This window comes from Hemiscyllium ocellatum, chromosome 46 (assembly GCF_020745735.1).
Source record: "Hemiscyllium ocellatum isolate sHemOce1 chromosome 46, sHemOce1.pat.X.cur, whole genome shotgun sequence".
Classification (NCBI taxonomy): domain Eukaryota; kingdom Metazoa; phylum Chordata; class Chondrichthyes; order Orectolobiformes; family Hemiscylliidae; genus Hemiscyllium; species Hemiscyllium ocellatum.
Genome location: NC_083446.1, coordinates 11319260 through 11345061, shown reverse-complemented (window position 1 = coordinate 11345061; position 25802 = coordinate 11319260). Strand labels below are relative to the sequence as shown.

Sequence of the window (25802 nt, the reverse complement as noted above, 5' to 3'; positions counted from 1 at the left end):
TGGGCACTATGGGACAATTTAGCACGGCCAATCCACCCTAACCTGCACATCCCTGAGCACTATGGGACAATTTAGCCTGGCCAATCCACCCTAACCTGCTCGTATTTGGACTGTGGGAGGAAACCGGAGCACCCGGAGGAAACCCACGCAGACATGGGGAGAACGTGCTAACTCTGTGCAGACAGTCTTCCGAGGGTGGAATCGAACCTGGATCCCTGGTGCTGTGAGGTAGCAATGCTGACCACTGAGGCACTATGCCGCCCAGTTCAGGCCGCTGTTCCAGAACCAATCCCCACCCCTACCTCAAAAACAACTGCCCCTGCCCCTCTGTGTCACGCCTGTAGACGGTGGTATTCTGACCAAAGTCCACCACTGAATGGCACAACCCATCCTCCATCGATTGGGAGGTTTCTTTTCCGAAATTGACTCAGCCCTCCCAGAAACCCTCATCGCCTTGAAGAAGGGTTGAGTGGTGCACTTGCAATGCCAAGGCTACGGGCCTAGTGCTGGGAAATGGGGTTAGAACAGTTCGGAACACTGGAAACGGTACGGATTCAATGGGCCGAAGGTCCTTGTGTCCGTGCTGTAGACTTCTCTCTGTGTCACGTCTCCTGACAGTAATCCCACTGAAGCCTTCATCCGTAACTTGGGAATTCAGCCCAACCTCCCATGTTCTCCCTTCTGGAGGCGTTCAGAGGTTGACTGCCCCACGTCCTACTCCTGCCACATCCCGTTGGTCCAAGCCCATGTGTTCACTGTCCTGTGAAGCAAGTCCCATTCCCAAAGCGCTCAAACTTATTGTCAAATTACTCCACGGCACCACAGCCCTGCCCGCAGCCCCATCGTACCTCTGTTCTTCGGATAGGGAACCAATCCCCTTCCCAACTCACTTCTCCCAGCTTCTGCGGTGCTCCCTTGAGCCAAGCCCTCAGAACACGCGCTCTCTGCCTTTGTGTGTCGCTTGCTGACTTTAGTCAGACACTGCGTTAAAGGTGCGGTTAAAAGTCATGCTATTGCATGTGACCTGCCTTGGACAGTTAGCGCAGTGGGAACAGTACACACTCCCGACAGTAGGGAGGAGCGTTAAAGGTGTATATAAAGTGAGGGTTCAGCGGGAACAGTATGAGGATTAATAGTTTGAGGATAGAGGGGGGCTGCGTGGAGATCGAGAGGACCAGTGGGATTAGGTTGGGGTTATTTTGGGCTATGGGGAGAGAGTGGGGCAGTGGGATTAGATTGGGGATTGATACAGGGCTATGGGGAGAGAGCGGGGCAGTGGGATTAGTTTGGGGATCAATACAGGGCTATGGGGAGAGAGTGGGACAGTGGGGTTAGTTTGGGGATTGATGCAGGGCTATGGGGAGAGAGTGGGGCAGTGGGATTAGATTGGGGATTGATACAGGGCTATGGGGAGAGAGTGGGGCATTGGGATTAGTTTGGGGATTGATACAGGGCTATGGGGAGAGAGTGGGGCATTGGGATTAGATTTGGGGGTTGCTGCCAGGCTTTGAGAAGGAATTAGAACTAGGTTGGGAATTGTTTGGCTGGTTGCTGTGTGATATGTTGTCCTTCCTGTCACAGTGCAGTCAGCTGCCACTGAGGAGCAGGGAACTGTGAATGTAGCTGACCCACATTTTGCCGATGGTTTACAGAGTACTGTCTTAGATGTTTTTCAGTGATCTGTTCAGAGATGTTACTGCACACCTGTAGAGCAGGTGGGTCTGGAATCCAGGCTCAGAGGTTTGGACACTACCATTCCAGTATGAATCATTGACCATCAGCTGCACTGGAATCACTTGTAAATGTTAAGCTCAATCTTTCTGGGGGTGGTCACAGCGAGTGAAGGAAGCAATGAGACCTGACTGCAGGACACCAATGTGTTTTATGTCTCAAATACATTCTGAAACTCTCTGAACCCTACTCTTGATAGATGTTACTTTACACTGTCCCCCTGTTAAACAGCACGGGGTTAGATACAGAGTACAGCTCCCTCTACACTGTCCCCCATTAAACAGCACGGGGTTAGATACAGAGTAAAGCTCCCTCTACACTGTCCCCCGTTAAACAGCACGGGGTTAGATACAGAGTAAAGCTCCCTCTACACTGTCCCCCATCAAACACTCCCCAGGACAGGGACAGCACGGGGTTAGATACAGAGTAAAGCTCCCTCTACACTGTCCCCCATCAAACACTCCCCAGGACAGGGACAGCACGGGGTTAGATACAGAGTAAAGCTCCCTCTACACTGTCCCCCATCAAACACTCCCCAGGACAGGGACAGCACGGGGTTAGATACAGAGTAAAGCTCCCTCTACACTGTCCCCCATCAAACACTCCCCAGGACAGGGACAGCACGGGGTTAGATACAGAGTAAAGCTCCCTCGACTCTTTTATTCTGAAAGTAAGCAACCTCTGACCTTGTTCCCCTCAAATCCCCCTCCCCAGACTCGAGCAGTGCCCCCCTGCATCATCTACCTGGGTGTGGATGTCAGTGTGAGGGCTAGCTTTCTGATCTCCCTAGGGCCGATGGTGGTTTCCTGTCTCGCTCACGGAGGTGGCTGGTATTTTCGGAAGCTGCCGATGACGCTCCATCTGTCAGTTGTCACGTTGTGGTTTGGTGTTAGCCTGGAATCCTGCTCACAGCCGGAAGCTGCCGTTCTTTGTGCTGCTCTGCCCTGGTGAGGGGGAGAGATGTCTTCACCTGGAGAGTGGGGGGGGACCCTGTGGGATTCTCTGGCCCAGAAGAGAAATACCGAATGGTTTTTGGGAAGGATTTGGGGCTAAAGGGATCAGAGGGTGTGGGGAGAAACCCAGGAACAGGCGACTGAATGGGGCTATCAGCTATGAGTGTATTGATGTGAAGGGCTGAGTGGCCCACTCCAAAGTTGCCACAGTAACATTGTGAGATGTGGAGCAAGTGCTGGTGTGAGAGAAAGCTGGAAATGGACTGGGTCGTGGTTTGAAAAGAAGATAGTTGACCCATTTCTTTCACTTCTAGGGTGTTGTAGAGTCATAGAGCTGGACAGCACGAAAACAGACGCTTTGGTCTATGCCGACCAGATATCCCAAATTAATCTCATCCCATTTGCCAGCAGTTGGCCCATACTAAAACCCTTAAACCCTCCCTATTCACATACCCAACCAGATGTGTTGTAAATGCTGTAATTGTACCAGCCTCCATCACTTGGATCAGATTCCCTACAGTACGGAAAGAGGCCATTCGGCCCAGCAAATCCACACCAACCCTCCAAGGAGTACCCACCCAGACCCATTCCCCTACCCTATATTTAACCCTGCCTAATGCATCTAGTACTATGGGACAATTTAGCACAGCTGAAAATGTGTTGCTGGAAAAGCGCAGCAGGTCAGGCAGCATCCAAGGAGCAGGGGAGTCAGTGTTTCGGGCATCAGCCCTTCAGGAATTTAGCACGGCCAATCCACCCTAACCTGCACATCCCTGGGCACTATGGGACAATTTAGCACGGCCAATCCACCCTAACCTGCACATCCCTGGGCACTATGGGACAATTTAGCACGGCCAATCCAGCCTAACCTGCACATCCCTGGGCACTATGGGACAGTTTAGCATGGCCAATCCACCCTAACCTGCACATCCCTGGGCTCTATGGGACAGTTTAGCACGGCCAATCCACCCTAACCTGCACTCCTTTGGATTGTAGGAGAAAACTGGCACCTGGAGGGAACCCACACTGGTAGTCGTCTGATGCGGGAATTGAACCCGGGTCCCTGGCGCTGAGGCAGCGATGCTAACCACTGAGCCACTGTGCTGCCCTCTTCTGGCAGCTCATTCCAGACATGTACCACCCTCTGTGTGAAAAAGTTGCCTCTTCAGTTCCCCGCCCCAGGAAAAGACTTTGTCTATTTACCCTATTCATGCCCCTCATGATTTTGTAAACCTCTATAAGGTCACCCCTCAGCCTCCGACGCTCCAGGGAAAACAGCCCCAGCCTGTTCAGCCTCTCCCTGTAGCTCAAACCCTCCAACCCTGGCAACATCCTTGTCAATCTTTTTTGAACCCTTTTCAAGTACTACAACATCCTTCCTATAGCCGGAGAGACCAGAATCGAGCACAGCCTTCCAAAAGTAATCTTCCAGGGATTTCAGGTCCTGGAGAGATCCCAGAGAATTGGAAGACTGTCACATCATGATGCAGTGGGACATCTTGAGGATGATCTAACTTCCTGTTAGAATGCTCCTTGAAGGAAGTGCAACTTGGACGTTCAGGGGAACACCAAATGGAATGCAGTGAGCTGGAGTGAGTGTGCAATTCCAAAGGTTGGGTTTCCCAGAAAGTAGTGGATGCAGCTACAGTTACAACGTTTAAAAGGCTTAAGAAAATTAGTAGGAAAACATTTGGAGTGACGTGAGCCAGGAGCAGGCAGGTGGGAGTAGTTTAGTTTGGGATTATGGACAGCATGGTCTGGATGGACCGTAGGGTTGGTTTCAGTGCTGTGTGACTCGAAGACGTCTGGGCCAGCCAGGCCCAATCTGTATCTTGACCACACACATCAGAGCTGCAAATTCCCAGGTTTGGGGAAAATCATGAGGAACGTTGATAGGTTAAGTCGACAAGGTCCTTTCCCTGGGGTAGGGGGGGGGGGGGGGGGGGGGAGTCCATATCTAGACGGCGTGGGATTACGGCATGGGGGGGAAAGATATGAGAGACCCCAGGGGCAATGTTTTCACCCAGAGGGTGGTACGGGTATAGAATGAGCTGCCAGAGGAAGTGGTGGAGGCTGGTACAATGGCAATGTTAGAAAGGCATTTGGATGGGTTTGAAGGGATGTGGGCCAAATGCTGGCAAATGGGATGAGATGAGTTTCGGATATCTGGTCAGCGTGGGCGAGTGGACTGAGGGGTCTGTATGAGTGCTGTACATCTCTATGACCAGCGCTTCCATCGTGTCTCTCTGTTCTGAGCAAAGAGGAAAAAAAAATGCCAGGAAGGAAATGAAAAGGGAGAGAGATGCAGATGCTAACAGATCTGTCTGGTGAGGATGTTGTGTGTGGATTTCCACTCGGTTCACATACACTGAGTGTTGTTTCAGAGCTCCTCTGTAAACACAAATAATTATCCCCGCTGTTGCACGGCCCACATCCACTCGGGTCCCATGCCCTGCTCAGGACTCAGTACTGATGAAGGCTCACAGGATGCGAAACATTGCCTCTCTCTCTGTCTCCAGCACTCTGTTTTCTGTTTGATCAAGGTGATCAATTCCGGGGACGCCCTCAAAAGAAGGTAGAAGAGAGAGGGGGCAAAAATAGAGGCAGGAAACTCCAGATCCCAAAGGACCACCCTACTGAATGTGCAATCACCAGCAGGGGAGCGATTTAAAAACCAAGGAATACTCCAGGGCGGAATTGGAGGAGCACAGATATCCTGGGGGTGGTCTCGTATTCACTCGGGCCGTGGGTCAGTGTTTACTGCACATCCTGAACGGCCTCTTGACAAAATGGTGGTGAGCAGCAGCCATTTTGAACCGCTGCAGTCTGTGTGCTGCGGGTTCTCCCACAATGCCCTCTTGGCTATCAGACAGGTTTCCAAGTCAGGATTTTGGAAAGGTGATATAATTCCAAGCGAGCAGCTGGGAGGGGCTCCGTTAACCCTTTTCCTTCGCGATGGCAGAGGGTGTGGAAAGTTCTGCCGAAGAAGCCTTGGGTCATCTCTGCAGTGCATCTTGTAGATGGTACACACTTGCTGCTCGTGGGTGCTGGTGGTGGAGAGAGCGCGGGAGGGTTGGAAGGGATGAACGAGGTGTGTCGAGTAAGGAGGAGAAAATCAAAACTGAGTCATCGAGTGATGGGTGAATAGGATTGTGTTTGGGCGAGGGTGGGGTCAAAGTTTAAAAGTCACACTGGAGCAAGGGGCACTGGCATTGGCCAGACTGAATTCAATCTCTTCTGTAGGAGAGAGACCGGAAGGTTGAATATCTAATTCAGGCAGAACACCACAGGGAATTGTGACTTGAAATAGCACCAGAGTGTGTTCCTCCTGCAGTCTGTTTCGGCAGTTTTGTGCTTGGCAACGTTAGGGGCCCCAGCACTAACTCTGAGAGCTGTGTTCTATCTGGATTCCAGCTGTTCTCTGGTCTGTCGGCATCCAAACTGGTTTATTCTGTAGGGATCTGTAATAACGCTGTGGTGAGCACACACTTTGTTGCTTCAGTCAGAGACACCGCAACAAACCAATCGCCAGAGCCTTGATAATTTTGGATAAAGTTCATAGAATCAATGCTGAGGGAGCGCCGCACTGTCGGAGGGTCGGTGCTGAGGGAGCGCCGCACTGTCGGAGGGTCGGTGCTGAGGGAGCGCCGCACTGTCGGAGGGTCGGTGCTGAGGGAGCGCCGCACTGTCGGAGGGTCGGTGCTGAGGGAGCGCCGCACTGTCGGAGGGTCGGTGCTGAGGGAGCGCCGCACTGTCGGAGGGTCGGTGCTGAGGGAGCGCCGCACTGTCGGAGGGTCGGTGCTGAGGGAGCGCCGCACTGTCGGAGGGTCGGTGCTGAGGGAGCGCCGCACTGTCGTAGGGTCGGTGCTGAGGGAGCGCCGTCACTGGTGATATCTTTCAGATGAGATAATAAATTGCCATCTAACCTCTCAGTTGAACGTGAAGGACCCCACATCAGGAATTGGAAGAGGGACAGGAGCAAATTTCTCCTGGATTCCCATTTATCCGAGGATAAGACCCTATTTATCCCTAAGTGTAAGAAATCATCGGGTAATTGTCATGTTGGCGGGTATATATACGAATGTGAGACAGGCAGTGAGTGTGTGCATTCCCTATATTACAAAAGGAACGAGACCACAACGCTGTTGTCATGTCCTGAACTGGCAAAAGGTGAGACACAATTGCAAGTCTATCCTTAATTTCACAAAAACACCCAACTGGTTGTGAAACGCAATCAAACCCATAGGTTAACCTGATGTCCTGCTAGTGAAGACACCCCCTAGGCAGCAGTGATCATAACATCACGGAAGTTTACACTGAGCTCGGGGGCCAGACAGGCGGGTCCAAGACTTGTATTGTAAATTTTAAAGGCAATTATGAGGGCAAGGGAGGGCTCACTGATGTGGGAGAAAATTCGGTGGGGGAATGGGTTTCCAGAGACAAGGTCTCTGACCTGTAAGGGGATAGTTTACAATATTTTCGGCACCAATACATTGCAACAAAAAAAGAGAAATTCCAAGAGGCATGAGGTTAAATAAAAAGTTGGAGATAATGTTGAACCTAAAGAAAGACTGCCCTACAGATTGTTAAAAGCTTGATGCAGTGAGTGTCGGTCTCCGGGAAAGTGAGTGCGGTGAAGTTATAATGGAGCATAAAGAGACAGCAGATAATTGAACAGGCCTCTCTCTCAGCCTTGCTACATGAGGGATAAGTAACATCCCAGAAATAGATCAAAGTCAGGAAATACAAAGGAGCAACTCTCGAGAATTACAGTCACCAGGGACATGATGCTGAGCAAGTGTCAGAGCTTAACGCTGACGATTCCCTGTCTCCTGAAGGAATTCATCTGAAAATAAGTGGCCAGTGAGATTGTTGACGCATCGGTTCTAAGTTTGCAAACATCCCGAGATTCGGGGAAGGTTGCTTTAAACTGAAAAGTTGTAAACCTTAACTCCTTTAATCAATAGCCAAGAGGGACAGCAGAAAAATACAGGACCTCACTCCCTCAGCACTGACCCTCCGTCAGTGCGGCTCTCCCTCAGTACTGACCCTCCGACAGTGCGGCACTCCGTCAGTGCCGCACTCCCTCAGCACTGACCCTCCGACAGTGCGGCACTCCCTCAGTACTGACCCTCCGTCAGTGCGGCACTCCCTCAGTACTGACCCTCCGACAGTGTGGCACTCCCTCGGCACTGACCCTCCGTCAGTGCGGCTCTCCCTCAGTACTGACCCTCCGTCAGTGCGGCTCTCCCTCAGTACTGACCCTCCGTCAGTGCGGCTCTCCCTCAGTACTGACCCTCCGTCAGTGCGGCTCTCCCTCAGTACTGACCCTCCGTCAGTGCGGCGCTCCCTCAGTACTGACCCTCCGACAGTGCGGCGCTCCCTCAGCACTGACCCTCCGACAGTGCGGCACTCCCTCGGCGCTGACCCTCCGACAGTGCGGCTCTCCCTCAGTACTGACCCTCCGACAGTGCGGCACTCCCTCGGCGCTGACCCTCCGTCAGTGCGACGCTCCCTCAGTACTGACCCTCCGACAGTGCAGCACTCCCTCAGCGCTGACTCTGACTCGGGTGACTGTCTTGGAGGAGAGCGAGTGTGTCTGTTTGGGTTCGATGTCCGAGGTCCAGTCTTTGTGGTCTGTGATGGACCTGCCCTCCCCCACGTAAACCCCGTCACCCACCCCCCAGGCTCAGTGTGAGCCCTGGGGCCTAGTCTGTGATGTCACAGAAGCTGGGAGTGGGCCCTCTCAGAGTGAGTAGCAAGGGTGGTGGGGTGGGGAGGGGGAGGTTAGAGGGTGGGGCGGGCAGAGCCGAGCCGTGGGAGGGTGGGGGGGTGGGTATATCGGTGGGTGAGGTTGGTGGGGAGTGCCCGGGGGTTTGTTTGCTGGGGAGGGGGGTGGGGTGAGTCTGGGAGGTGGGAGTGGATGTGGCTGGGACCAGGGGTATGTGGAAGAGGCCAGCGAGGAGATGGGAGCGTGGAGGGAGTGAGGGGTTAGGCGCGGCTGCCTTCCTTCTGCGTTGGCCACCTTGCCCACCCCTCCCCCCATGATGGAAGGACTCAGGAAGACACCGCCCCCCAAGATGGATGTCCCAGCGACTGTAGCGCGCCCTCGCACTAAGAAGCGTGAGTACGTGCTCATGGATTGGACGGACCAGTCCCCACCATCACTCTGTCCCCCAGCGGCTCCTGTGGGGGGCAGTGCCCTTGCCTCTGAGCCGGGAGTCCCAGCAGTTCTCCCTGTCCCCTGATGGTGTGCCGCCACTGGTCCACATCTCTCCCCCCTACCCCTGGCCAAACCAGTGTGCACCAACCCTGCCCCCTCCCCCCTCCCTCCTTCCCCTCCCAACTGTCCGGATCGGATTAGTTCACGTTCCCACCCGGGATAGGGCAGCCCGGTGGCATTCTCCTGCCCTTGGGCGAGGACCCGCCCCCCTCACCCAAAGGGGGCTGCATCTCTGGAAACCTCTACCCTGTGCAGGGGGTGGGGGGAGGGAGAGGGAGACACGTGGCTCTGACCCACTGTGGAAATGGCAGAGGGAGCGTTGGATCTTTCTGGGGTCTCAGAGGGTTGAGGCAGTGGGCAGGAACGGGGTGGTGGGTGAGGGGGGATTGAAGGCCAGGGGAGGCTTGCTGCATGGGGCAGCAGACTCGAGCAGCTGGGTGGCCATGGTTTAGTTGTACTCTGTGGTGCCGGACCTGAGTGGCCTGAAACCTCACCCACTCTCACCAAGCCTGCCCCTTGACCCCCCTCTCTCTGACTCTCTCTCTGTGTCCATGTCTCTCTGTGTCCATGTCTCTCTGTGTCCATGTCTCTCTGTGTCCATGTCTCTCTGTATATCCATCTCACATTGTGACTGTCCCCATGGCCTATCTCTCGGTCACTCCCTCTCCCCCTCCATCTTGCTGTCGGTCTCTCTCTGTGTCACTTTTCCCACCCCTCTCTCACCGTTTCTGTATCTGTCTCTCCCTGCCCCTCCCTCTCCCTCTGCCCCCCTCTCTCTCTGTCTCTCTTTCTCTCTCCCACCCCCCCCCCGTGTCACACTCTCCCTGAATCCTCTCTCTCTCTCACCTCCATCTATCCCTCTCATCGACTCTCTCTCTCTCACCCTCTCTCTCTATCCCTGTCTCTCTCTCTCTCTCTCTCACCCCCTCTCTCTATCCCTCTCACTGACTCTCTCTCTCTCACCCCCTCTCTCTATCCCTCTCACTGACTCCCTGTCTCTATCCCTCTCACTGACTCTGTCTATCTCTCACCCCCTCTCTCTATCCCTCTCACTGACTCTCTCTCTCTCACCCCCTCTCTCTATCCCTCTCACTGACTCTCTCTCTCTCACCCCCTCTCTCTATCCCTCTCACTGACTCTCTCTCTCTCTCTCTCACCCCCTCTCTCTATCCCTCTCACTGACTCTCTCTCTATCTCTCACCCACTCTCTCTATCCCTCTCACTGACTCTCTCTATCTCTCACCCCCTCTCTCTATCCCTCTCACTGACTCTGTCTATCTCTCACCCCCTCTCTCTATCCCTCTCACTGACTCTCTCTCTCTCTCACCCCCTCTCTCTATCCGTGTCTCACTGTCTCTGTGTCTCTCTCTCTCTCTCTCTCACCCCCTCTCTTTATCCCTCTCACTGACTCTCTCTCTATCTCTCACCCCCTCTCTCTATCCCTCTCACTGACTCTGTCTATCTCTCACCCCCTCTCTCTATCCCTCTCACTGACTCTGTCTATCTCTCACCCCCTCTCTCTATCCCTCTCACTGACTCTCTCTCTCTCTCTCACCCCCTCTCTCTATCCCTCTCACTGACTCTGTCTATCTCTCACCCCCTCTCTCTATCCCTCTCACTGACTCTCTCTCTCTCTCACCCCCTCTCTCTATCCCTCTCACTGACTCTCTCTCTCTATCTCTCACCCCCTCTCTCTATCCCTCTCACTGACTCTCTCTCTCTCTCTCTCTCTCTCACCCCCTCTCTCTATCCCTCTCACTGACTCTCTCTCTCTCACCCCCTCTCTCTATCCCTCTCACTGACTCTCTCTCTCTCACCCCCTCTCTCTATCCCTCTCACTGACTCCCTGTCTCTATCCCTCTCACTGACTCTGTCTATCTCTCACCCCCTCTCTCTATCCCTCTCACTGACTCTCTCTCTCTCTCTCACCCCCTCTCTCTATCCCTCTCACTGACTCTCTCTCTATCTCTCACCCACTCTCTCTATCCCTCTCACTGACTCTCTCTATCTCTCACCCCCTCTCTCTATCCCTCTCACTGACTCTCTCTCTCTCACCCCCTCTCTCTATCCCTCTCACTGACTCCCTGTCTCTATCCCTCTCACTGACTCTGTCTATCTCTCACCCCCTCTCTCTATCCGTGTCTCACTGTCTCTGTGTCTCTCTCTCTCTCTCTCTCTCACCCCCTCTCTTTATCCCTCTCACTGACTCTCTCTCTATCTCTCACCCCCTCTCTCTATCCCTCTCACTGACTCTGTCTATCTCTCACCCCCTCTCTCTATCCCTCTCACTGACTCTGTCTATCTCTCACCCCCTCTCTCTATCCCTCTCACTGACTCTCTCTCTCTCTCTCACCCCCTCTCTCTATCCCTCTCACTGACTCTGTCTATCTCTCACCCCCTCTCTCTATCCCTCTCACTGACTCTCTCTCTCTCTCACCCCCTCTCTCTATCCCTCTCACTGACTCTCTCTCTCTATCTCTCACCCCCTCTCTCTATCCCTCTCACTGACTCTCTCTCTCTCTCTCTCTCTCTCACCCCCTCTCTCTATCCCTCTCACTGACTCTCTCTCTCTCACCCCCTCTCTCTATCCCTCTCACTGACTCTCTCTCTCTCACCCCCTCTCTCTATCCCTCTCACTGACTCCCTGTCTCTATCCCTCTCACTGACTCTCTCTATCTCTCACCCCCTCTCTCTATCCCTCTCACTGACTCTCTCTCTCTCTCTCACCCCCTCTCTCTATCCCTCTCACTGACTCTCTCTCTATCTCTCACCCACTCTCTCTATCCCTCTCACTGACTCTCTCTATCTCTCACCCCCTCTCTCTATCCCTCTCACTGACTCTCTCTCTCTCACCCCCTCTCTCTATCCCTCTCACTGACTCCCTGTCTCTATCCCTCTCACTGACTCTGTCTATCTCTCACCCCCTCTCTCTATCCCTCTCACTGACTCTCTCTCTCTCTCTCACCCCCTCTCTCTATCCCTCTCACTGACTCTCTCTCTATCTCTCACCCACTCTCTCTATCCCTCTCACTGACTCTCTCTATCTCTCACCCCCTCTCTCTATCCCTCTCACTGACTCTGTCTATCTCTCACCCCCTCTCTCTATCCCTCTCACTGACTCTCTCTCTCTCTCACCCCCTCTCTCTATCCCTCTCACTGACTCTCTCTCTCTATCTCTCACCCCCTCTCTCTATCCCTCTCACTGACTCTCTCTCTCTCTCTCTCTCTCTCACCCCCTCTCTCTATCCCTCTCACTGACTCTCTCTCTCTCACCCCCTCTCTCTATCCCTCTCACTGACTCTCTCTCTCTCACCCCCTCTCTCTATCCCTCTCACTGACTCCCTGTCTCTATCCCTCTCACTGACTCTGTCTATCTCTCACCCCCTCTCTCTATCCCTCTCACTGACTCTCTCTCTCTCTCTCACCCCCTCTCTCTATCCCTCTCACTGACTCTCTCTCTATCTCTCACCCACTCTCTCTATCCCTCTCACTGACTCTCTCTATCTCTCACCCCCTCTCTCTATCCCTCTCACTGACTCTCTCTCTCTCACCCCCTCTCTCTATCCCTCTCACTGACTCCCTGTCTCTATCCCTCTCACTGACTCTGTCTATCTCTCACCCCCTCTCTCTATCCGTGTCTCACTGTCTCTGTGTCTCTCTCTCTCTCTCTCTCACCCCCTCTCTTTATCCCTCTCACTGACTCTCTCTCTATCTCTCACCCCCTCTCTCTATCCCTCTCACTGACTCTGTCTATCTCTCACCCCCTCTCTCTATCCCTCTCACTGACTCTGTCTATCTCTCACCCCCTCTCTCTATCCCTCTCACTGACTCTCTCTCTCTCTCTCACCCCCTCTCTCTATCCCTCTCACTGACTCTGTCTATCTCTCACCCCCTCTCTCTATCCCTCTCACTGACTCTCTCTCTCTCTCACCCCCTCTCTCTATCCCTCTCACTGACTCTCTCTCTCTATCTCTCACCCCCTCTCTCTATCCCTCTCACTGACTCTCTCTCTCTCTCTCTATCTCTCACCCACTCTCTCTATCCCTCTCACTGACTCTCTCTATCTCTCACCCCCTCTCTCTATCCCTCTCACTGACTCTCTCTCTCTCACCCCCTCTCTCTATCCCTCTCACTGACTCCCTGTCTCTATCCCTCTCACTGACTCTGTCTATCTCTCACCCCCTCTCTCTATCCCTCTCACTGACTCTCTCTCTCTCTCTCACCCCCTCTCTCTATCCCTCTCACTGACTCTCTCTCTATCTCTCACCCACTCTCTCTATCCCTCTCACTGACTCTCTCTATCTCTCACCCCCTCTCTCTATCCCTCTCACTGACTCTGTCTATCTCTCACCCCCTCTCTCTATCCCTCTCACTGACTCTCTCTCTCTCTCACCCCCTCTCTCTATCCGTGTCTCACTGTCTCTGTGTCTCTCTCTCTCTCTCTCTCACCCCCTCTCTTTATCCCTCTCACTGACTCTCTCTCTATCTCTCACCCCCTCTCTCTATCCCTCTCACTGACTCTGTCTATCTCTCACCCCCTCTCTCTATCCCTCTCACTGACTCTGTCTATCTCTCACCCCCTCTCTCTATCCCTCTCACTGACTCTCTCTCTCTCTCTCACCCCCTCTCTCTATCCCTCTCACTGACTCTGTCTATCTCTCACCCCCTCTCTCTATCCCTCTCACTGACTCTCTCTCTCTCTCTCACCCCCTCTCTCTATCCCTCTCACTGACTCTCTCTCTCTATCTCTCACCCCCTCTCTCTATCCCTCTCACTGACTCTCTCTCTCTCTCTCTCTCTCTCACCCCCTCTCTCTATCCCTCTCACTGACTCTCTCTCTCTCACCCCCTCTCTCTATCCCTCTCACTGACTCTCTCTCTATCTCTCACCCCCTCTCTCTATCCCTCTCACTGACTCTCTCTCTATCTCTCACCCCCTCTCTCTGTCCCTCTCACTGACTCTCTCTCTCTCTCTCACCCCCTCTCTCTCTCCCTCTCACTGACTCTGTCTATCTCTCACCCCCTCTCTCTATCCCTCTCACTGACTCTCTCTCTATCTCTCACCCCCTCTCTCTATCCCTCTCACTGACTCTCTCTCTCTCTCTCACCCCCTCTCTCTATCCCTCTCACTGACTCTGTCTATCTCTCACCCCCTCTCTCTATCCCTCTCACTGACTCTCTCTCTCTCTCTCACCCCCTCTCTCTATCCCTCTCACTGACTCTCTCTCTCTCTCTCACCCCCTCTCTCTATCCGTGTCTCACTGTCTCTGTGTGTCTCTCTCTCTCCCCCCAGATGCCGCGGTGTCGGATTTACACGACCTGTTCTGTAAGAAGCTGCAGCAGTGTTGTATTGTCTTTGACTTCATGGACTGTGTTGCTGACCTGAAGGGGAAGGAGATCAAGCGAGCGGCCCTCAACGAGCTGGTCGAGAGCATTGCTACAGGCCGTGGCTTACTCATTGAACCCATCTACCCCGAGGTCATGAAGATGGTGAGTGTGTGTGTGTGTGGGAGGCCTACTGTGGACCGGTCACCTGTGAAGCCTGCTGCTGGAGAAACCACCCCCTCGCCACTCCCCAGAAACCTTCCATTCCCCCTATTCTCTCCCTCCCTGTTGGGGAGGTCGAGTGAGGGATAGGTAGGTGATGAAGCAACGAATGGGACAGAGGATGACGGGGGAGCCTTGTGCTCCGCCCCTCCCCCCACCTCTGAGGCTTTGGGGCCTAGTAACTCCAGTCTCCCAGCCTGAAGGCCATGGGGGTGAACGAGGCACGGCCACGCAGAAAAGCAACTATCTCCCCCGTGGCGACCAGGGGCCTGGTGTGGGCACGGTTCAGAGAAGGTTCGACAAGAACCAGCCCGGGGCTGAGGAGATCTTGTTTTTGGGGACTCGCGGGTTACGGGGGGAAAGGGTAGGATGTGAGGTGGGCCGACTAGGCCGGGATCTTATCAGATAAAGGAGCAGCCTCAGGGGCGACTCACATTCCTATTTCTGACTTTGTTACGGCAACAATGGATCCTTTTACAGTGGCCTAAGGACATTTGCTTCCATCAGGAATGAGAGGACCACCTTGTACGCAGTAAGATCCCACAGAGCAGCAGTGATCGGAATGGTTCATTGTTCAAGGCGTAGGTTGAGGGACACACTTGGTGGTGGGATTGCCCCCTGACTGCCATTCCATATGGCCCCTTGAGAAGGCGGTGTAGAGCTGCCATCTTGAACCGCTGCACTCCATGGGGTGGAGGTCGGAGCGCCGGAGTACCCCAGGCATCTGTTGCCCATATCCTTGGGATTTGGGAGGTTCTCTCAAAGGAGTCCCAGATCATCAGGGAGAACACTGTTCCAGCTCCCCCCCCACCAACAATGACACTGCTGAGGGCAAGCTGGGGTCTCAATATCTGAAAGGTGGTACCTCTTCCGTCCCCTTCCGGCGGTGCGGCGCTGACCCTCTCAGGCAGCGCGGCGCTCCCTCGGCACCGTCTCCCTCTGACGGTGTGGCGCTCCCTCTGCACCGACTCCCTCTGTCAGCGCGGCGCTCCCTCAGCACTGACCCCCTCTGTCAGCGCGGCGCTCCCTCAGCACTGACCCCCTCTGACAGTGCGGTGCTCCCTCGGCGCCGACCCCCTCTGTCAGCGCGGCGCTCCCTCAGCACTGACCCCCTCTGACAGTGCGGTGCTCCCTCGGCGCCGACCCCCTCTGACAGTGCGGCGCTCCCTCAGCACTGACCCCCTCTGACAGTGCGGTGCTCCCTCTGCGCCGTCTCCCTCCGGCGGTGCGGCGCTCCCTCGGCGCCGTCTCCCTCTGACAGTGCGGCGCTCCCTCTGCGCCGACTCCCTCTGACAGTGCGGCGCTCCCTCGGCGCCGTCTCCCTCTGACAGTGCGGCGCTCCCTCTGCGCCGACTCCCTCTGACAGTGCGGCGCTCCCTCGGCGCCGACTCCCTCTGACAGTGCGGCGCTCCCTCGGCGCCGTCTCCCTCTGACAGTGCGGCGCTCCCTCTGCGCCGACTCCCTCTGACAGTGCGGCGCTCCCTCGGCGCCGACCCCCTCTGACAGTGCGGCGCTCCCTCGGCGCCGACCCCCTCTGACAGTGCGGCGCTCCCTCGGCGCCGTCTCCCTCTGTCAGCGCGGCGCTCCCTCAGCACTGACCCCCTCTGACAGTGCGGCGCTCCCTCTGCGCCGACTCCCTCTGACAGTGCGGTGCTCCCTCGGTGCCGACTCCCTCTGTCAGCGCGGCGCTCCCTCGGTGCCGACTCCCTCTGACAGTTCGGTGCTCCCTCGGTGCCGACTCCCTCTGACAGTGCGGCGCTCCCTCGGTGCCGACTCCCTCTGACAGTGCGGCGCTCCCTCGGTGCCGACTCCCTCTGTCAGCGCGGCGCTCCCTCGGTGCCGACTCCCTCTGACAGTGCGGTGCTCCCTCGGTGCCGACTCCCTCTGACAGTGCGGCGCTCCCTCGGCGCCGACCCCCTCTGACAGTTCGGTGCTCCCTCGGTGCCGACTCCCTCTGTCAGCGCGGCGCTTCCTCAGTGCCGTCCCCGATCTGTTATGGGAATGTGTCAAGTGTCCTCACCTAGACGTACCTCTCAGACAGAGATTGGAAAGAGTCAAAAGACTGTACAGGACGTTGGTTAGGCCACTGCTGGAATATTGTGCGTAATTCTGGTCTTTCTTCTATCGGAAAGATGTTGTGAAACTTGAAAGGGTTCAGAAAAGATTTACAAGGATGTTGCCAGGGTTGGAGGATCTGAGCTACAGGGAGAGGCTGAACAGGCTGGGGCTGTTTTCCCTGGAGGGTCGGAGGCTGAGAGGTGACCTTATAGAGGTTTATAAAATTGAGGTCCATGGATAGGATAAATAGGCAAAGTCTTTTCCCTGGGGTGGGGGAGTCCAGAATTAGAGGGGCATAGGTTTAGGGTGAGAGGGGAAAGATATAGAAGAGACCTAAGGGGCAACTTTTTCACCCAGAGGGTGGTACGTGTATGGAATGAGCTGCCAGAGGAAGTGGTGGAGGCTGGTACAATGACAACATTTAAGAGGCATTTGGATGGGTATATGAATAGGAAGGGTTTGGAGGGATATGGGCCGGGTGCTGGCAGGTGGGACTAGATTGGGTTGGGATATCTGGTCGGCATGGACGGGTTGGGCCGAAGGGCCTGTTTCCATGCTGTACATCTCTATGACAGTCATTTATATCGCACCACGGTCATATAGGGAGACCTGGCAGCAAGATTCCACAAACAGCAATGTGATAACAACCAACAGGTCTGTGTGTGGCTGCTGTTGTCGAACGTTAAAGGGCAGTGCAGGGCCATCCCTCCAGATGAGCCTGCCCCCACTCTCTATGGCTGGGGGGCCGTGGGATCCCAGTGCCAGTGTCACAGTTATATCCCAAAGGCAACAGTGAAGCATTCCCTCGGCGCTGCGCTCAAGGGATCAGCTGAGAATTCCTCTCAGCACCAAGCGTGGGAGGGGGAACTGAACCTGCAGCAGCTGCGCCTGAGGGTGGGGGAGGGAGACCCACTGAATATCAGCTCCTTCCCTGAATCTGAGTAGGAAAATAATCTGCCGCAGGGGTAGTGAACAATTCACCCGATGGCAAAAAATCTCTGCCTCCTGGAACCTTGTCACTGACAGTGGGCAAATCATTCTGAGCTGGTTTAATGGAGCGTACACGCGTTAGGAGCTGAGGTCATTGAGAAGTGAGAGGTAGTTACTGGGAGAACAATTAGTGTTCCGGTTGGTATTGGGTGTGTCCGCCTCATACCACACCAGCTTAAACCACACCGTGGTAACAGGCTGAAAATGTGTTTTAATAGTGCCATGGAGTACGACAGAGTGAGCCCCTTCTCTCTGTCTCACTCTCACACTCACTTTCCCTCCCTCGCCCCGTCTCCTCACCCGCCCCCAGCCCCTCGCCCCGTCTCCTCACCCGCCCCCAGCCCCTCGCCCCGTCTCCTCACCCGCCCCCAGCCCCTCGCCCCGTCTCCTCACCCGCCCCCAGCCCCTCGCCCCGTCTCCTCACCCGCCCCCAGCCCCTCGCCCCGTCTCCTCACCCGCCCCCAGCCCCTCGCCCCGTCTCCTCACCCGCCCCCAGCCCCTCGCCCCGTCTCCTCACCCGCCCCCAGCCCCTCGCCCCGTCTCCTCACCCGCCCCCAGCCCCTCGCCCCGTCTCCTCACCCGCCCCCAGCCCCTCGCCCCGTCTCCTCACCCGTCCCCAGCCCCTCGCCCCGTCTCCTCACCCGCCCCCAGCCCCTCGCCCCGTCTCCTCACCCGTCCCCAGCCCCTCGCCCCGTCTCCTCACCCGTCCCCAGCCCCTCGCCCCGTCTCCTCACCCGTCCCCAGCCCCTCGCCCCGTCTCCTCACCCGTCCCCAGCCCCTCGCCCCGTCTCCTCACCCGCCCCCACCCACTCCTCCTGTCTCCTCACTCCCCCCCCCCCACCCCCTTGGCCCATCTCCCCTCTCTCTCGCCCTCACCCCCCTCGCCCCATCCCCCTCACTGGCCACCCTCCCCTCCCAGTCCTCCTCAATACTCACTACCCCTAACCTGCACATCCCTGGACACTATGGGACAATTTAGCACGGCCAATCCACCCTAACCTGCACATCCCTGGGCTGTGGGAGGGAACAGGAGGGAACCCAAGCTGACGCTGGGAGGATGTGCAAACTCTGCACTGACGGTCGCCCGAGGGTGGGATTGAACCCAGGCGACCTATAACCTTGCCGGCTGCCATTCCCATCGTACAACAACAACCTGCGCGCACGCAGCGCCTCCTGAGCAGCATAACGTGCTGAGGATTTGCACAGTTGGCTGACTGGTCAGGCCAGAACCCGATTGGGAAGGGGGCGTATGTGTCTCAAGGACGCGGGAGGGGATTTTGCGATGGGAACGGGGTGGTGCGGGAGGCTGGATGAGGAGGATCCCCGGGTGGCTGGGAGCACATGGAAACCAGCAGCAGGATGCGGCTGTTTCAGTCCCTGCTCTGCTGTTCAATAGGATTGTGGCTGATTGAGTGACTTAGTCGCCAGTTCCCCCACACCCTGATCCCCAGTGCCTGAGGAGCTCCGCGAACTGTTTATATGGGGCAGCAGGGGGCCAGAGTGATGAGGGGTTAGGAGGTTTTGAGGCCATTCCCCTGGATTTGGCTAACTGACGGTGAGAATTACACAGTGGAAGATTTGTCGAACGGTTGATGCAGTGACGTCAGTGAGCAATCAGGGGAAGGGTTTAGGGCCGGACAGTGGGCCAGGTCAGGAGACAAGGCCGCAGGGTTAGAATCACACTGATGTTGGTCAGTTTTGGTGCTGGAGGGGGGAGCCCCTCAGGGTCTGAACGGGCCATTACAAACTGTGGGAATTCAAAACAAGCAGGATATCATTGCTCAGGACAGGCTTTGTCAGGTCTGAGGGTGTTCATGTCTCTCACGGTATACTCCCTGTCATCCCATATGTCTCTGTGTGTGTGTCTCTCTCTGTGGCGCGCGCTCGCTCTGTGTCACGCTCCCCTCGTTAATAACGCTGTCTGTATTTCTTAAGATCTCAGCCAACATATTCCGGACACTTCCACCGAGCGACAATCCAGAGTTTGATCCAGAGGAGGATGAACCAAATCTCGAGGCGTCCTGGCCCCATTTACAGGTAGGTAGGTGTGTGTTTGTGTGTGCCTCTGTGTCTGTTTGTGGGTGGGGGTGTGTGTTTGTGTGTGCCTCTTCGTGGGTGGGGGTGTGTCTCTCTCTCTGTGGGTGGGGGTGTGTGTGTGCGCGCCTCTGTCTCTTCGTGGGTGGGGGTGTGTGTCTCTCTCTGTAGGTGTGTGTGTGCCTCTGTGTCTCTCTGTGGGTGGGGGTGTGTCTCTCTCTGTGGGTGGGGGGGTGTCTCTCTCTGTGGGTGGGGGGTGTATGTCTCTCTGTGGGTGGAGGGGTGTGTGTGTGTGTGTCAGTCTGTGTGGGGACCAGGGCCCCATCATGGTCCCCTGAAGAATCCATTTCTCATGGCAGTGATCTCTCTGTCACTCTCCCTCTGTTAGGAATGTCAGGGCGATGGGTGGGTGGGTGTCAGTCTGCACGTGCCTCTTCCTCCACCAGGAGCAGTGTGAGGGTCTGTGCAGAATCTGCCCACTCCCCCGTCCCCCGTCCCCCGAGGCTGGGAGCTGAGTGAGTCAGTGATTGGATGGATTAGCAGCTCAAAGTTGCTAAAGACGCGGTTAGAATGAGAGTCCGTGTCTCTCTCAGGGAGGGGGGGTGGGGGGGGGCGGTCTGGGGATGTGGGGCTAGGAGGTACAGTGGGATTGGGGGGTGTGGGGGTGTGTGTGTGTGAAAGGGATGTACAGTGTGGTGCGCGCGCGCTCTCTCTCTTTCTGTGTCTCTCTGTCTCTGTCTCTGTGTCTCTCTCTCTATGTGTCTCTCTCTCTCTATGTGTGTCTCTCTCTCTCTGTCTCTCGCTCTCTCTCGCTCTGTGTATCTCGCTCTCTCTCGCTCTGTGTATCTCGCTCTCTCTCGCTCTGTCGCTCTCTCTCGCTCTGTCGCTCTCTCTCGCTCTGTCGCTCTCTCTCGCTCTGTCGCTCTCTCTCGCTCTGTCGCTCTCTCTCGCTCTGTCGCTCTCTCTCGCTCTGTCGCTCTCTCTCGCTCTGTCGCTCTCTCTCGCTCTGTCGCTCTCTCTCGCTCTGTCGCTCTCTCTCGCTCTGTCGCTCTCTCTCGCTCTGTCGCTCTCTCTCGCTCTGTCGCTCTCTCTCGCTCTGTCGCTCTCTCTCGCTCTGTCTCTCTCTCTCGCTCTGTCTCTCTCTCTCGCTCTGTCTCTCTCTCTCGCTCTGTCTCTCTCTCTCGCTCTGTCTCTCTCTCTCGCTCTGTCTCTCTCTCTCGCTCTGTCTCTCTCTCTCGCTCTGTCTCTCTCTCTCTCTCGCTCGCTCTGTCTCTCTCTCTCTCTCTCTGTCTCTCTCTCTCGCTCTGTCTCTCTCTCTCGCTCTGTCTCTCTCTCTCGCTCCCTGTCTCTCTCTCTCGCTCTCGTCTCTCTCTCTCGCTCTGTCTCTCTCTCTCGCTCTGTCTCTCTCTCTCGCTCTGTCTCTCTCTCTCGCTCTGTCTCTCTCTCTCGCTCTGTCTCTCTCTCTCGCTCTGTCTCTCTCTCTCGCTCTGTCTCTCTCTCTCGCTCTGTCTCTCTCGCGCTCTCTCTTGCTCTCTGTGTCTCTCTCTCTCTCTCTGTGTCTCTGTCTGTCTCTTGCTCTCGCTCTCTCTGTGTGTGTGTCTCTCTCTCTCTCTCTCTCTCTGTGTGTGTCTCTCTCTCGCTCTCTCTCTCTCTGTGTCTCTAACCCTCTCCCCTTCTCCCCCCCCCCCCATGCAGCTGGTTTATGAATTTTTCCTGCGGTTTCTGGAGAGCCCAGATTTCCAACCGGCAATCGCCAAGCGATACATCGACCAGAGATTCGTGCTCCAGGTTAGACAGACCCCCCCCACCTCCCAACCCCTCGCCTTCCCCACCCACTGCCCCCTTTCCCCAGCATCTCTTCACCTCGAGAATGCACCCCCTCCTCCCTCAGCCAACTGTGAACGGTGCAGGATATATATGAACGTACTGTTTCTCTCTCTGTCTCGGTGATGGTGTAGCTGCTGGAGCTGTTTGACAGCGAGGATCCCCGGGAGCGGGATTTCCTGAAGACGGTTCTCCACCGGGTCTACGGCAAGTTCCTGGGGCTGCGAGCGTTCATCCGCAAACAGATCACTAATATATTTTTATGGTAAGGGGGAAACCGGGCCCGGCTCATCGACAAGGTGAGGCAGCTCCGCCCGCTACACCCTGACCACCCTCGGTTACAGGGGCCCTGTCACAGGCTGCGTGGGCGAGATGACAAATAAGGACAAGGCTCTCTCTTCCCCCCCCCCCACCCCCCTCCCCCTCTCCCTCTCCCGGGGGCCCAGTGTCTCGTTTCCCCCATCGCTCCCCCCCTCCCGGGGCCCAGTGTCTCGTTCCCCCCATCGCTCCCCCCCTCCCGGGGCCCAGTGTCTCGTTTCCCCCATCGCTCCCCCCCCCCCCCTCCCGGGGCCCAGTGTCTCGTTCCCCCCGTCTCTTCCCCCCCTCCCGGGGCCCAGTGTCTCGTTCCCCCCATCGCTCCCCCCCTCCCGGGGCCCAGTGTCTCGTTCCCCCCATCGCTCCCCCCCTCCCGGGGCCCAGTGTCTCGTTCCCCCCGTCTCTTCCCCCCCTCCCGGGGCCCAGTGTCTCGTTCCTCCCATCGCTCCCCCCCTCCCGGGGCCCAGTGTCTCGTTCCCCCCATCTCTTCCCCCCCCTCCCGGGGGCCCAGTGTCTCGTTCCCCCCCCCCCGTCTCTCCCCCCTCCCGGGGCCCAGTGTCTCGGTCCCCCCATCGCTCCCCCCCTCCCGGGGCCCAGTGTCTCGGTCCCCTCATCGCTCCCCCCCTCCCGGGGCCCAGTGTCTCGGTCCCCCCATCGCTCCCCCCCTCCCGGGGCCCAGTGTCTCGTTCCCCCCGTCTCTCCCCCCTCCCGGGGCCTAGTGTCTCGCTCCCCCCCCCCGTCGCTCCCCCCCCCCTCCCGGGGCCCAGTGTCTCGTCCCCGCAGTCTCTCCCTCGTCCTCCAGTGCTATAATCCCTCTGCTGTTCCGATTGCTCCCTCACTCAGCTGCCCACTGTCTGATCCCGGATGATTTGAACCTCTGCTCTACGTTCCCAGCCCCCTCCCGATAATCTTTCATCCCTTCGCCCACCTCGCTGCTGTCCCTCTCTGCCTTCGCCCACCTCGCTGCTGTCCCTCTCTGCCTTCGCCCACCTCGCTGCTGTCCCTCTCTGCCTTCGCCCACCTCGCTGCTGTCCCTCTCTGCCTTCGCCCACCTCGCTGCTGACCCTCTCTGCCTTCGCCCACCTCGCTGCTGACCCTCTCTGCCTTCGCCCACCTCGCTGCTGTCCCTCTCTGCCTTCGCCCACCTCGCTGCTGTCCCTCTCTGCCTTCGCCCACCTCGCTGCTGTCCCTCTCTGCCTTCGCCCACCTCGCTGCTGTCCCTCTCTGCCTTCGCCCACCTCGCTGCTGTCCCTCTCTGCCTTCGCCCACCTCGCTGCTGTCCCTCTCTGCCTTCGCCCACCTCGCTGCTGTCCCTCTCTGCCTTCGCCCACCTCGCTGCTGTCCCTCTCTGCCTTCGCCCACCTCGCTGCTGTCCCTCTCTGCCTTCGCCCACCTCGCTGCTGTCCCTCTCTGCCTTCAAAGACATTAACGCGTGGTGAACTCCGACCTCACTCGACCCTCGACCCTCGACCACCTCCTCGTCCCTGGGCGACCCTTAACTTCTCAACAGTGACCCTACTCTGAGCGCTCCCCAACATCTCCCCCCTTCCCCCATGACCCCTTCCACCTCCCCCATGGACTCTCCCCACTGACCCTCTCCCCTGGAGGAGAGACCTTGGTACCTTTCCCCCCCCCCACCTTTCCCCCCTGATGTTGCCAACTCCTCCATTTCCTGCCCCTTCGTCACCCTCCCTCCTGTCAGTGAGGGGTGGGGGTGGTGGGGGGGGTGGTGGTGGGGAGTATAGTGTTCGGGAGGGAGCGGCCCCTGCCATGGTGTCTTGAAGACGCTCAGCAGCTTATCTTTAAAACTGGGTGATTTCTCACTGTGACAGTTGGTGCCTGTGGCCTATTCTCGATGATTGCTAATGACCGAGGGTGCTGTTCCCAGGAACTGGCTGCAGCACTCGCCCTCCGTGCGTCTTTTCACGTAGCACGGATCTTTCCGGAAGGTCCCACTGCAGGCCGCTCCTCAGTGATTTCCCTCTGTTGTCTCAGCCTGACGGAGCCTTGTCCACTTCCCAAGCTGAATGGATTGTTGAAACGGAGTGCCAGACGAACAGGTCCATGACTCCCTCACTGCGGCCTAGACACCCAGGCCTCCTGCCCCAGCCCGTCACTGCGGCCTAGACACCCAGGCCTCCTGCCTCACCCTGCCACTGCGGCCTAGACACCCAGGCCTCCTGCCCCACCCTGTCGCTGCGGCCTAGACACCCAGGCCTCCTGCCCCACCCTGTCGCTGCGGCCTAGACACCCAGGCCTCCTGCCCCACCCTGTCGCTGCGGCCTAGACACCCAGGCCTCCTGCCCCACCCTGTCGCTGCGGCCTAGACACCCAGGCCTCCTGCCCCACCCTGTCGCTGCGGCCTAGACACCCAGGCCTCCTGCCCCACCCTGTCGCTGCGGCCTAGACACCCAGGCCTCCTGCCCCACCCTGTCGCTGCGGCCTAGACACCCAGGCCTCCTGCCCCACCCTGTCGCTGCGGCCTAGACACCCAGGCCTCCTGCCCCACCCTGTCGCTGCGGCCTAGACACCCAGGCCTCCTGCCCCACCCTGTCGCTGCGGCCTAGACACCCAGGCCTCCTGCCCCACCCTGTCGCTGCGGCCTAGACACCCAGGCCTCCTGCCCCACCCTGTCGCTGCGGCCTAGACACCCAGGCCTCCTGCCCCACCCTGTCGCTGCGGCCTAGACACCCAGGCCTCCTGCCCCACCCTGTCGCTGCGGCCTAGACACCCAGGCCTCCTGCCCCACCCTGTCGCTGCGGCCTAGACACCCAGGCCTCCTGCCCCACCCTGTCGCTGCGGCCTAGACACCCAGGCCTCCTGCCCCACCCTGTCGCTGCGGCCTAGACACCCAGGCCTCCTGCCCCACCCTGTCGCTGCGGCCTAGACACCCAGGCCTCCTGCCCCACCCTGTCGCTGCGGCCTAGACACCCAGGCCTCCTGCCCCACCCTGTCGCTGCGGCCTAGACACCCAGGCCTCCTGCCCCACCCTGTCGCTGCGGCCTAGACACCCAGGCCTCCTGCCCCACCCTGTCGCTGCGGCCTAGACACCCAGGCCTCCTGCCCCACCCTGTCGCTGCGGCCTAGACACCCAGGCCTCCTGCCCCACCCTGTCGCTGCGGCCTAGACACCCAGGCCTCCTGCCCCACCCTGTCGCTGCGGCCTAGACAGCCAGGCCTCCTGCCCTCTTCCTACCCCAATTCCCTGATTTGCTACCCCCCCACTTTCCTCGTCATCCATTCCCTCCAGTAGCCTGTACACTCCATGCCCTTCCATTCAACGCCCCCCACCCCCCAGACCCCTCCACCCACCCATGTCCCCAGGGGTGAGCCCCACCCCCACCTCAAATGCCACCTGGCACCCACCACCCCCAGCCCCTGTTGAGGAATTTCCACCTGTAGGCGTGTGTCTCTGTCAGGCACACTGCTGTCGCCCTCTCACCACCCTCGTGGTCTCCCTCCCTCGCCCCACCCTGATTATGGTCTCCTGCTCTATCCCTTCCCCCCCCCACCCTGCTCTCTCTCTCACTCTCTCTCTCTCTCTTCCCCCCCCCCCACAGGTTTATATATGAATCTGAACATTTCAATGGAGTGGCCGAGCTGCTGGAGATCCTGGGGAGGTGAGAGGGTCATCGGTGTTAGGGGTCGGGAGGGGGGGGTGGATTGTGTGTGTGTGTGTGTGTGTGTGTGTGTGTGTGTGTGTGTGTGTGTGCGCGCGCGCGCGTGCACGTGCGCGAGAGGGGGGGGGGTGCGTGTGCGCGAGAGGGGGGCGGGTGCGTGTGCGCGAGAGGGGGGCGGGTGCGTGTGCGCGAGAGGGGGTGCGGGTGCGGGTGCGCGAGAGGGGGGGTTGCGTGTGTGGGAGAGGGGGGGTTGCGTGTGTGGGAGAGGGGGGGTTGCGTGTGTGGGAGGGGGGGTGCGTGTGTGGGAGAGGGGGGGTTGCGTGGGTGGGAGACGGGGGGTGCGTGGGTGGGAGACGGGGGGTGCGTGGGGGTGCGTGGGTGGGAGAGGGGGGTGCGTGGGGGTGCGGGCGTGAGAGAGGGGGGTGCGTGGGGTTGCGTGTGTGGGAGAGGGGGGGTTGCGTGTGTGGGAGACGGGGGTTGCGTGTGTGGGAGAGGGGGGGTTGCGTGTG

At 57.7% G+C, this 25802-nt stretch overlaps 1 protein-coding gene across 1 annotated transcript in view; it reads left to right on the top strand.

The window, feature by feature from the left end:
- Positions 1–25297, top strand: part of ppp2r5b (protein phosphatase 2, regulatory subunit B', beta) — a 31006-nt gene extending 5709 nt beyond the window's left edge. The window contains exons 2-6 of the mRNA XM_060855526.1: positions 14200–14396; positions 19437–19538; positions 21231–21323; positions 21494–21624; positions 25234–25297. Of these exons, the coding sequence (XP_060711509.1) occupies positions 14200–14396; positions 19437–19538; positions 21231–21323; positions 21494–21624; positions 25234–25297 (587 nt within the window). The remainder of the gene's footprint in view (positions 1–14199; positions 14397–19436; positions 19539–21230; positions 21324–21493; positions 21625–25233) is intronic.
- Positions 25298–25802: the final 505 nt, after the last annotated feature.